At 40.5% G+C, this 13573-nt stretch overlaps 1 protein-coding gene across 1 annotated transcript in view; it reads right to left on the bottom strand.

Annotated features, from left to right (window-relative positions):
• The window catches only part of CUNH3orf70 (chromosome unknown C3orf70 homolog), a 78422-nt gene extending 65164 nt beyond the window's left edge, over positions 1-13258 (bottom strand). Inside the window, exon 1 of the mRNA XM_036243857.1 lies at positions 12998-13258. Coding sequence (XP_036099750.1) covers positions 12998-13196 — 199 coding nt within the window. The 5' untranslated portion in view covers positions 13197-13258. The remainder of the gene's footprint in view (positions 1-12997) is intronic.
• Positions 13259-13573: the final 315 nt, after the last annotated feature.

The raw sequence follows: 13573 nt of genomic DNA on the forward strand, positions 1-13573 counted from the left end.
AAATGAAAAAAGTAGACTGGAAACTGACTAGAATGAGAAGTAAATGAACCTAATTAATAACATAACCATATAGAAAAACTTTAATTCAAGAAACTTTTAAACACAGTGCTCTAACTATACATCCTTTCTCAGATATAGTCTAATGACCAAAATATGCAAAAAATCTTGAATTTTATTTTTCAGTTTTTTGTTGGTACTAATGTAATAAATAATCCTAAACTATCTTGTGGGTAGTTGAGGCTACAGAAAATGAGTAAATATTATGATGTATTGGAAACCAGGGTTTTTACCCATGGAGAAGGGAGGTTCGTACAAGGATACACACATAAAGGCACACACAAACCTACATCGGTCACGAAAAGGGCCTAAAATGCAGTAACATCCCAGTAGAAACAAGCACACGAAATGCCCCAATAATAGTTTCCATAACATTCTTCACTTAAAGGAACCTGGGCTGGAAAAATAGCTGATTACTGGTCTGGGACAGGTAAATTACTAAGTAAGCCTGAAATATCTTGTGTGTGTTATTTTGTTGTTTTTTCAGAAAGCAGGGAAGTGGTAAAAAAATAATAATAATAATAGGGACTTACAAAAAAACAAACAAAAAACACATAGGAGCCACCTTGAAAATTGTCACCAAATTTAAGACAATTTGAGCATCAAAAAAAGAATTACAATATTTAATTTCAAAATATTGAAAATAAATCAAGTTGTCTATGATAATAACTAAAAAAGAAGGGGTACAAGTAGAGAAGAGAAACCTCTTCTTTACAAAACAATGCCATCACATGGCAAAGGACAGAATTAGAAAATCACTACTTTGCAACCCCTAATATAATAAGTAATTTACACAGATATAGAATCTTCAGTCACTGGGTTAAAGTTTGTTGGGGAACAGGGTATTTACTGTGTCAAAATATCACCCCATAGATTACTTGTTAAAACAAAAAATTATTTTAAAAAAGAGAAATAACAAGCGGGAAGGGGTATCTTTATAATGCACAGATTTGGCAATTATCACCTTAGCATTAGCAATAGTGGAACAACCTGACATTATGTCTCTTTGTGTGATGCTGTAAGGATTCAATGTCACTTATGTAATAACTCAACAGAAAAACACTTAACCTAAATCTAATCATGATGAAAGAAACAATTAGTAAAATATAGGACAATCCAGTTAACCTGGACTCTTCAAAAATTTGAAGTCATCCCCCAAAACTGTGTGATTATTCTAGAATAATTAAAGACTAAAGTGATACAATAATGAAATGTGATATAGGAATCTCTTTTTTTTTTTTTCGATATATGAATCTTGACTGAGCCCTGGATTGAAAAAAAAATCAGCTATAAAAGACATTTTTTGACAAGTAAGGAAAGTATATATTAGATGTTGTTACTAAATTAGTGATAATTATTTTAGTTATGATTAGTATTGTGATTTACAGGAAAATGTCTTCATTCTTAAGAGGCATGCTGAAATATTTAGATATGAAGTGTCATGATGTCTGAAACTTTTTAATAGTTCAGAAAAAAAAGTGTGTGTAAACAGAAAAAGATAAGTAAATGAATCTAACAGAATTTTCCACAAAATTCCACAAAATATCAAACTATTACATTCTTGGTGTTTTTGTTTCACCAAAAGTCTGTTAAAATGAGATACAAAGTAAGAAACCTATCTGTATTACACCAAAGCATCTAGTTTTAAATAGCCAATAAGCACTAGGCAGGTTAAAGAATTGTCCTGAATGAACTGTTTGGGGGCCTGTGCCAACCCAGCTGGAAGGATTTATTACACATTGTTGGCACTCCAGATATTACACAGTTTTGGCAGTGTGCTTGCAGAATACTGGTAAATGTCAGAAAATTTAAGACCAAGCCAACAACAATGGGAGAAACACAAAACAAAAAATCTGTGAACTTGAGTAAAATAACTTGCAAAGACAATTCAGTCTACTGTGTCCAGCATTTTAGCAGCCAGGACTCCTCTATTCACTAGTACTTTTGCTATTTTTCTATACAAAATCAGTATTCCAAATGATGGCCAAGTATCACCACAAGATCCTAACAAGACTTCTTGACCATTAAAGTTAACTATGTTCAGTTTTACTTTAACATAGTGCAAGTTCCTTAATATTCTGATCCTTTAAAACCTGTTGACCCATATTTGATATACCCGATAGCTCTCTATTAACTGATATATCTGATTAACCAGAATTATCCATTGTTTAACAATGGTGAAAAACAAGGAGGAGGAGTGGGTGTTGGAGCACAATGTAAGATTCCAAGATAAAAAGTAGATAATCAGCCCTGGCCAGTTTGGCTCAGGAGTTAGAGTGTCGGCCCACAGACCAGAGAGTCCTGGGTTCAGTTCCCGCTAAGGGTATGTACCTCAGTTGCAGTTTGTCCCCGGCCCCAGTTGGGGTCATGTGGGTGGCAACCACTCGATGTTTCTCTCTTACATCGATGTTTCTCTCTCTCTCTCTTCCTCCCACTCTCCCTCCCTCAATATCTGAAGATAAATTCAAAAATAAAGGTCCTCATGTGAGGATTTAAAAAAAAAAAAAAGTAGATAATCATAGAGTAACTTTTACAAAATAGATCTTCCAATGAAGGCAATAAAAAACTCTACAAGTTCTAAATGTAATATTTAAAATGTATATTTTTATGATCTATATTATTTTTGAGTGTTTAGCTGAGCAAGTGAGTATGGTCACAAAGTGAATTCAGATGAACCAGGAAAACTATGGAAGGGAGAAGAAGTTGGAGTCTTTGACAGTCATCACAGTATGAGGCTGGTACTGTTATCATCACCATATTAAAAGTAAGGAAACTGATGCCCTGGCTGGTGTGGCTCAGTTGGTTGGAGTGTTGTCTGGTGCACCAGAAGGTCACGGGTTCAATTCTCAGTCAGGGCACATACCTAGGTTGTGGGTTCGATCCCTGGTTGGGGAGTGTGCAGGAGGCAACTGCTCAATGTATCTCTCTCACATTAATGTTTCTCCCTATCCCCCTTCCTCTCTAAGATCAATTTTTTAAAATAATAAAAAAAAAATTTTAATGAGGAAACTGAGCCCTGGCCAGTTTGGTTCAACAGTTGGAGCATCAGCCCGTGGACCAGAGAGACCCAGGTTCGGTTCGCACTAAAGGCACATGCCTTGGTTGCAGTTTGTCCCCAGCCCCAGTTGGGGTTGTGTGGGTGGCAACCGGTCGATTTGTCTCTCACACATCGATGTTTCTCTCTCTCTCTTCCTCTCTCTCCTCCTCCCTCTCTTCCTCCCACTCTATCTGAAGATAAATGCAAAAAAATGTCCTCAGGTGAGGATAAAAAAATAAAAATGAAGAAACTGAAAGGCAGAGATTAACTTCCTCCAAACCACATAACTACTAAATGGGCAGAGCCAGGATTCAAACACAAAGTCCAACTCCACAGCCTGCCCTCAGATTGATTATACTATCTAGTATTTCCATTGTTGGATTTTTTTTGAGGGGCTGATGCTACCCTTCACTGAACACCTGCACTAAGTATTTGCTTGTGTCATTTAATCCTGTGAGGTAAAATTTTTATTCCAATTTTTCAGAAGAGAACACCAAAGCTGAGAGAAGCTGAGTAATCTATCCAAAGTTATACTCCCAATAAATGGAAAAGCTAGAATTCAAAACCAGGTGTGTCTCATCCTATGGCTCTTGTCCTTTCCAGGACTACACTCTGCCTTCCATATTCTATATTCAGACCATTCCTTATTTTTTAAGAAAGCAAATCTTCTACTATACAAATTTTGGTTGTTAAACATGTATTCCTATATTTGTTTGGAATAAAACAATTTCTCTGAAAATATTCTTCCTTGTAATTGAGATTTTACATTATGAGAGAACAAAGTGACGGTTTCATAATGTAGGAAATTATCATAGAAAGAGCCTCAAAAACTATCTAGTTCAAATCCCTAAGTTCAACAGGCTTGGGAGCCAGTAACAATTAATGGTATATATGAAAATCTAGCCAAAAGAGGGCTTGCACCAGTTAGGGATCAGTTGAAGATGTGACATGACTGAGGCTTCATATTATACAAATACATTACTAAATGTTTGTTTTTTTTTAAGCACAGTCTTATAGAGTTCTCAACCACTCCAAAAATGTTCATAATGCACATAATTGCCCTTCTCTCGAAATAAGAAACCATTCTCATTTTATTTATTTAAACCCTGCTTGTTCCAAAAAGAATTTAAAACAGCTGAAATCCTTACTGAACCTTAAGTGGAACCAAGAAACCCAGAGTCCTGGATGCCAGCTGGTTTGTAAGATTCTGATGCACATTTACTATATGGGGCCAGAGCTACAACATGTGACCTTCAGCAACTTCCCTCATCTAAAAAAAACAGGAGGACGACAACAGTACCTGCTTCACAAGGTTGTTGTGAAGTTTGAACAAGCTGACCCATGCAAGATTACAACTGTGTCCACATTCTGTGTGATATTTATTATTGTTAAAGTTGATGTATGTCCACAACTGAAGCACCATTTAGATGGAAAAACACCTATCAGCTTTCTGTATCTTTGGGAAAATGTTGAGGAAATACTCAGAACTTGATCTCACACTTGTCCTTTTAACATCTGTATCCTCTTCCTTTAACCACCATACATAGTAAGAACCCTCATTCTGTTGTTATTATTATTACTTTTTAAATTAATTTTAGAGGGGGGTAGGGAGGGAGAGAGGGATAGAGAAAGATAGGGAGAGGGAGGAGGTGAGAGGGAGGGAGAGAAACATTGCTCGATTGCCTCTCGTACACACCCTAGCCAGGAATTGAACCAGCAACCTAGGTATGGGCCCTGATTGGGAATTGAACCTGAAACCTTTTTGGTGTAAGGTATGACACTCCAACCAACAGTGCCACCTGACCAGGGCAAGAACCCTCATTCTTAAAAAAAAAGCTTCAGCTGACTCCTCCATCCAGTCAAACTACCACTTTTTTTTGATAGTTTTCATTCAAACGTCTTGAATATATTTTCTGTAGCTACAGTTGATACGATTGAGATGTCCCTTAGAAAACCCAGCTGGCATTACCCTGGGGAGGTCAGAACTTGATTTTGTGAGCTGTGTAGAAGTAGGAAAACAGAACAAGTACAATCACACAAAACCTACACTGCTAACATAATAACGAACAGAGACTTTGGCTTAAGGTCCCAATAGTTAAATTCTCTAATCAGCTCCTTCTCTCCCTAGAGGATACCTATGGAAAGCCAAATTATAACCAAACATTGCTAGGATAGTCCAGTCATAAGGACCAGACATTTAAACCCCTGGGCAGTGAACCACCTTCTCTGAACAGTGGCGAAAAATCACTTCCATATCCTGCCTTTCCAACTCCCATTTTTCTTTATTTCCATGCTGCCCATCCACCTTCTGCAGTGACAGTCTTTCTTTAAATATGTTAATATCAACTATTAGACAACATATGTTAATTCCCACTCCCTGTTTTCAACCTGAAAGAGACAGAAGTGTTTTAAGGTGTCTTCTGCAGAAAACCGAGCTCATCTATTATGTGATTTTTATGAGGTCAATTCTGAGTTCTGCTGGTCACACCTACATCACACGCCATATACCACCCCCACTCCATCACCTTCTAATCACCTTGTCTTCCTTAACTCTCGAGTTTCATTCTCCACCCCATAAGGAATGCAAGTTCTCATTCCTTTGTATTTCATTACTGAAATTGGTACAATTTGCCACCCATTTCTTAACAGCTTTCTCCATCATTGGTTTTAACGAAGCCAAAACAAATGTTGATTCTGTGCATTAACTTTAAATTGATTTACAGTACCTAAAGTACTATAAAGTTAAGAGTCCAGGTCCTGCCCTGGCCGTTTTGGCTCAGGGGTTAGAGCGTCGGCCTGTGGTCCAGAGAGACCCGGTTCGGTTCCCGCTAAGGGCACGTACCTCGGTTGCAGTTTGTCCCCGGCCCTAGTTGGGTCGTGCGGGTGGCAGTCACTCGATGTGTCCCTTTCACATTGATGTTTCTCTCTCTCTCTCTCCTCTCTCCCTCCTACTCTATCTGAACAAAAAATGGAAAAAATGTCCTCCGTGAGGATAAAAAAAAAGAGTTCAGGTCCTAGAAGTAGACTCTACTCCTTACTAGCAATATGCTCTTGGGAAAGGTATTTCCAAATCCAGATTCTACTCGTTACTAGCTGTATGCTCATGGGAGAGTCCTTTAACTTTCTAAACCTTTTTCAACTTTAAAATGGACATAATGAGCCCTGGCCGGTTTGGCTCAGCAGTTAGAGCGTCGGCCTGCGGTCCTGAGAGACCCGGGTTCGGTTCCCACTAAGGGTGCATACCTCGGTTGCAGTTTGGCCCTGGCCCTGGTTGGTCGTGCGGGTGGCAGCCACTTGATGTGCCCCTTTCACGTCGATGTTTCTCTCTCTCGCTCTCTCTTCCTCTCTCTCCTCCCACTCTACCTGAATAAAAAATAAAAAAAGGACCTCGGGTGAGGATTAAAAATAAATAAATAAATAAATAAATAAATACAATGGACATAATGACATTCTTATCTATTAAATGCTTGGCATAATAAGTTTATTCTGGCACAAAGTAATCACTTAATAAATATTAACTATTGCCCTGGCCAATTTGGCTCAGCAGTTAGAGCATCGGCCTGCAGGACTGGGTTCAGTTCCCGCTAAGGGCCCGTACCTTGGTTGTGGTTTGTCCCCGGCTCCAGTTGGGGTTGTGCAGGAGGCAGCCATTCGATGTGTCCCTTTCACATCGATGTTTGTCTCTCCCTCTCTTCCTCTCTCTCTCCCTCCCATTGTATCTGAACAAAAATGGAAAAATGTCCTCGGGTGAGGATTAATAAATAAATAAATAAATATTAACTGTTATCTCTGTGTCCTAATTCTCAGCTCCTAACATCCTATTCTCTCTTCCTATCTTGAAAAATTCACTGTCTTGAATAGCTTTGACTAATACTGCAATTAAGTATATTCCTGAGCCTGGCCACTGTGGCTCAGTGGTTGAGCATTGAGCCATGCACCAAGAGGTCACCGGTTTGATTCTGGGTCAGGGCACCTGCCCAGGTTGTGGGCCTGATCCCCAGTAGGGGGCATGCAGGAGATGGCCAATCAATGTTCTCTCTCATCAATGCTTCTCTCTCTCCTTCTCTCTTCCTCTCTCTCCAAAAATCAATAAAGGAAAAAAACTTTAAAAAAAAAAAAAAAAAAAGTATATGCCCTGGCCAGTTTGGCTCAGTGGTCAGAGCGTTGGCCCACAGACCGGATAGTCCTGGGTTTGGTTCCTGCCAAGGGCACGTACCTCGGTTATAGTTTGTCCCCGGCCCCAGTTGGGGCTGTGTGGGTGGCGACCACTCAATAGGTCTCTCTCACATCGATGTTTCTCTCTCTCTCTTCATCCCTCTCTCCCTCCCGCTTTATCTGAAGATACATGCAAAAATGTCCTCGGGTGAGGATAAAAAGAAAAGTATATTCCTGAAGTTAATGTTACAGGACTAAACCTATCACACTTTTCTGCAGTAATAAAATCACTATTTTTATATTTCACCAATATCTAAGAAATAAGTAACCTGCTGAAAACTGATCTCATCTTCATACCCTTTCTTAAAGTACTTCAGCCCTGGCTAATTTTGCTCAGTGGTTAGAGCATCAGCCTGCAGACCAGAGAGTCCCAGGTTCAGTTCCCACTAAGGGTATGTACCTTGGTTGCAGTTTGTCACCTCACATCAATGTTTCTCTCTCTCCCTTCCACTCTATCTGAAGATAAATGCAAAAAAAAAAAAAATGTCCTCAGGTGAGGATAAAAAAAATAACTCATTTCCCTTGGTTTCTGTAATATAATACTTTTCAGATTTTTCTTCTCTGGCCATCTCTTCTTAGACTCTACTGCCAACTCATCCTCCTATAACCAGACTCTAAATGTTAGTGTTCTAAAGGGAAAACTAAGTGTTTTCTTCATTGCTCATACTATAGTCTCCTCTTCCCTTGGTGGATCTCATGCTTCATCATGGCTAAAGCTGCAATCCATAAATAAGTAAATGACTTCCATATTACTTCTGGTGCAGACCTCACCTGAGTTCTAGATCACTACAGCCAACTGCCTACTGGCATCACCATGTGATGACAGGGCAGGTTAAACTCAATAGATCCCAAACTAGATTCATGGTCTTCCTGAACTCATAATCCAAAACTAAATTCATGATCCAGGATCAACCAAACCTAGTTCTTCTCCAGTATGTTGTTGTTAGTGCATAAATGGCACCACCATGCAACCAAGTTACATAGACAGAATTCTACAAGTCAAGGTTATCCTTTATAGCTTTCTTCTTTCTCCCCCTCCAAATCTAATGTATTTCAACTTCCATTATATGGATCTTGTTGCATGAATATCGATCTATTTCTTTTTTTATCCTCATCCGAGGACATTTTTGCATTTATCTTCAGATAGAGTGGGCAGGAAAGAGGGAGGAAGAGAGAGAGAGAGAGATTGATGTGCAAGAGACACATTGACTGGTTGCCACTCACACGACCCCAACAGGGGCCAGGGACAAACTGCAACTGAGGTACATGCCCTTAGTGGGAACCAAACTCAGGAATCTCTGGTCTGCGGGCCGACACTAACTGCTGAGCCAAACCAGCCAGGGTTTGATCTATTTTTTTACACTCCAAAATAATTTCCCTTGCTGGTTCATTCCCCTACTGTCCATTATAACATGTTATCATTATACCAAGGTCTCAGACTTCCCCATGTTTTCTGTTTATCCCTCAACTCACATCTCAACAATTTAATTTCTTATTCCTTCTAAATATTCTATCTACTCCAGCCACAAAAATCTACTTTACAATATCTGCATATAACTTATTCTTTCCCATCCCTCTTCATTGACCTAGCCATGTCTTTTTCCCACAAAACTCCTCTTGGAATCCTTCACTCATTAACTCAATCAAATATCACCCCTTACTGGGGAAAAAAATAAAGTTACAGATTCAGGGCCATACTTTATACAGCCCAATAATCTATCTTTGACAATGGCACCAACGAAACATATTACAATTTCCCTCCCAGACATGGTCCTTAAAAATCTGTCATTACACCCTGGCCTATTTGGCTCAGCGGTTAGAGCATCGTTTACAAACCAAAGAGCCACAGGTTTGATTCCAGTCAAGGGCACGTACCTCAGTTGCAATTTGGCCCCATGCAGGAGGCAACCAATCAATGTGTCTCTCCTCACATCAGTATTTATTTCTCTCGCGCTCGCTCTCTCTCTCTCTTTTCCTCCCTCCCTCACACTCTATCTGAAAATCAATAGAAAAATATCCTCAGGTAAGAATTAAAAAATAAAAATCATTACCCAAATACACTACTTATTTCTTTTAATAATACGTCAAACACCGAATCTACAAATATATGCCTGTTTTATATGTCTTTTATGAACTCATATACTTTCAGCCTTTTCTATTTCATAAGGTTATGAATTTCACAAGTTTAACATCAACCATATAAAAGTGAACTTCCTTTATTTGTTCTAAATGTACTAAACATCAAGGTGGTAGTCTCATTTTTAGCATTTTCTGATTTGATGAACAAGCTGATCCATATCATTTGTGATTCTAAAGGAATAAAAAAACAAATACAGCATGAATCATATTCTTATATTCTGTTTAAAGGGTAAGATCCAGTTGTATTGATATTTGTATTCCTAGTGTCCATAACAATGTCTCTCAACGAGAAGGTGCTCAATATATGTTCAACAGAATTAAAGGAATTCTGCTTAGGACTGATGTAATGTTTGTGAATGCCAAAAAGAAAGGAGAACTTCTCAAATATGTTAACACTGCTTCTTTTCAAGAAAAATGGTATTTGGTTTAAACAAAAGGGGGGGGGGACTGATGTCCAGTATAAGTGAAGAGAATGTAATGTAGCATCTTGATGCTTTAAATGAAACAAAGTGCACTGTGAATGTGATCACTGAATCACTGCCAGTGAAAAAAGCATGGAGACTCGGAGGGTTGCCAAAGACTGGAAAAGAGCAAATACACGTAGGTCTGATATTTTTTTTAATGGAAAGAACTGCCAATAAGAACCCAGTATACCTGACATCAATCTTTTTCTAAATTCAGATTATTTACTTAAAAAAAATAGCTTCCAATCACTTAGAAAAAAAGTGGTGAGCATTTGTGGAAAGAACCAGTTATACTAATCTAATTTCCTCTTTATGAGTATTTATAAAAGATTATATATCAAAAAGCAATAAAAATAGTGTGCAGATAGGAGTTCAACAAGGTATTTGACAAGGTTCTGATTATAGTCATATGGATAAGATAAACACAGGATGGCTAACAGTATAATTATGTGGCTAGGTAATTGTGTGAACGACCATAACAAGTGCTCGTTAACGAACTGCTATACACCCGAAGGGCAGTTCTACTGGCAAGCTTCAGAACTCAATCTGTGGCCTTCTTCTGTTCAACAATGTTTATCAATAACTTGAATGAGTATATAGAAGGTTACTATACTACTGTTGGCATCCAATGTGCAGTTGACATGAAACTAGGGGCTCATAATATATATTATGAAAGAGCCAGGATCTAAAAAACACAATGATAAGCCAGAAAAATGGGCTCATTCTAATAAGATAAAATCTAATAGGGAAAAGTATATAAGGGCTCAACTAATACCTGTGTCCAAACATGTACATTTAACTGTGAAATGGGCAAGTGCTGTGACTTAATTGCCACATATGTAAAACAAACAAATAAACAATGGCTTTAGTTGACAACAAGCTTAGTTCAATCTGACAGCAGCAAACTCAATATTGTATGGACATCAGAAAAGCTAATGCGATGCACGCTGCAGTAGTAGTATCTCAAACACGGAAGACAGGAGTCCTGCTCAACTCTCGACTGATCAGACCACAACTGGGATGCTGTGAGCCCTTATAGAAGTCGGTCTTCAAAGGATCTTAACCTTATTGGCAAACATTCAGAACAGAACAATCAGGATACTTACAAGCCTGGACACTATTTCATAAAAGAAAAGACAGAAGAAAATAGAGATTTATAAATAGGACAAAAATGACGCCTTCAGAGGAAAATGATGGCTACCTTCATTCAGTCATTCAACAAACATGAATTTCAAACCTAGTTCAGTACAGACATTGTGACAGTGGCTGGGGATACAGAGTGAAAATAGTCTATATCGGTAAGAAATTGTGTGTGTATCTAAAAAGCTGAAACAGCCATGCTCTAAAAAAGGATTGGATTGTTCTATATGATTTCATAAGGTAGAAACAGGAACAATGGAAAGAAGTAAGAAAGTAACCAACTTCAGCTCCATATAAGGAAGAGTACTATTCTGAATCAAAGCTCTCTAATGAAGGAAAAAACTGCCTTAGAAGACTGCAAGGTTCTGATCACTAATGGTGTAGTTAGAAGGGAGACTACTGAAATAAGACAGGCACTGAACTAGACCATCTTCAACATTTCTCACATTCTACACTATGATTCTACACTTCCCCAGGGAAATGGACTCTCACCAGATTCATCCTATGTACTGCAGCATCACAGGTTTCACAGTTGCTACTTCCAACCTTGTACCCTATTCCACACTAAAGTGATGCTTTGTAATTGGGAATGGACCTGAGATACAGGAAGAAAAAGACCCATCAACACACAGAACACACACAAAAAAAATACTGTTCAATAAATGTAAGAATTTATTACTGTAAAATAAATGTTAGTATCTGTCCTTTAAGTCATAAACTCATTTAAAATTACTCCATTACACCCAGCCGATGTGGCTCAGTGGTTGAGTGCCATCGACCCATGCACCAAGAGGTCAGTGGTTTGATTCCAGGTTGGGGCAGACTCCCAGGTTTTGGGCCCGATCCCCAGTGTGGGGCATGCAGGAGGCAGCCAATCGATGTTCTCTCTCATAAATGTTTTCTCTCTCTAACATCAATAAAGAAAAATTTTTTAATATTCCATTATGTTCAATTAATGTAAATAAAGATTTATTACTACTGCATCTCTTGTTGGGAGCCATTTTTTTCTAACCAACAAGGAAAAAATTTTAACTCAAGATCATTTCGAGAATTTGTGTCCTAAATAAGCATTCCAAAACCCTCTATTACATGATTGTATGGAAACTAAGTTTGCAATGTATTTCTAATAAGATATAATTAATCAGATCTAGCAGGCCAAATACCATAAACTAATCGAATTGTGAAATTCTGATTAAATGACTACTTAAGTTTAATACATTTTCAAAATCCCATGCTGGATAAACATAGAGAAAAGGCCTAGACCATTTTAGCCCTGGCTTTTATAAGTTGGTAAGATTATTCAAGCTTACTTTCATTCATTTTACTTTGTAATTTTAAAACAGTCTCTATATTGGCTCTATATGCTGCAACTGGGTATTTAAGGAGTTCACCCTTCCAAACTGTTAATATTAACTTCTTGGAAGCAGTCCCTCACGCTTTAGCTGTCTCAGCTGGATACAATAAATGGGCCACAATTCGATTTCCAAAGACTCTTTCTTTTAAATAGCTGCCCGGAAAGACAAAAGTGAGAAAGAAAGAGGGACATCTTTAACCACCAGTCTTTAAAACAGGCTTCCCCTCCGGTTGTCATCAACTCCGACGGCTCTCAACCATTTCTCACCAAACCGCCTGGTCGTTTCGTTTAAAAAGAAGAAGAAATGATAGCTTCCAGTTTTCCTGGGACGGGGAGATCCCCTTTTGTAGAAGTGGCTAAAGCTAGGCTCCCCACGGGGATTTCATCTCGTTGCCAAGGCAGCGCCAACCCGAGTCGCCCGGCGCGAGGGCAGCTGCCGCCCGCCCGGAGCCCAGGGCGGCCCCAGCCTGCGGCAGAGCAGCCCGGCCCAGCCCAGAGCCCCCGCGGCCTCGGAGTCCCGGCCGAGATCCCGGACGGCCCAGCGGGCGCCCAGGACCGCGGCGCAAGGCGGGAAGACGCGGCTCGACTTACAGTGACACCATCCTAGGTGACAGCACCAGTGCAGCTTGAAGCACTTGCCATGGCTGTGCGTGGCACAGATGGAGAGCCCGTCGCACGGCTGGAAGTCGGGTCTGCGGGCAGCGCAACTCCGCGCCAGGGCCTGAGCCTCGTCCACTTTCTCGCTCTTCCAACCCCGCTCGGCCGCGGACGCTGCCGCCGCACTACTCATTTCCTCTCCCTTCGCGGAGCCGAGACCGAGAGCCCGGGAGAAGCGGCGTCTGGGCGGACAGGAAGCCGAGTCGGCTGCGGGCGCGGGAGGGCGCGGCGCGGGCAGGGAATCACGCCAGCGCGTGGCGGCGGCGAGAGCGCGGCGGTCCCAAGCTCGCCGAGGAGCCGCCCCGGGCTCTGCGACCAGGGGCTGGGCCTGCCGCGCCTCGCTCCCTCCCTCCCTCCGCCGCGGCGCGCGCCGCGCCCCACGCGCACGCGCGCACGCACACGCGCGCGGCGGCCAACGGGGCGGCCAGACGACGCGCGTGCCCCCGCAAGCCCGGCCTCTTCACACACACCCCGCGGGGGAGCGCGGGCGTCGGCGTACCCTCCAGTCTC

The sequence above is a fragment of the Molossus molossus genome, unplaced genomic scaffold (assembly GCF_014108415.1).
Source record: "Molossus molossus isolate mMolMol1 unplaced genomic scaffold, mMolMol1.p scaffold_m16_p_5, whole genome shotgun sequence".
NCBI lineage: Eukaryota > Metazoa > Chordata > Mammalia > Chiroptera > Molossidae > Molossus > Molossus molossus.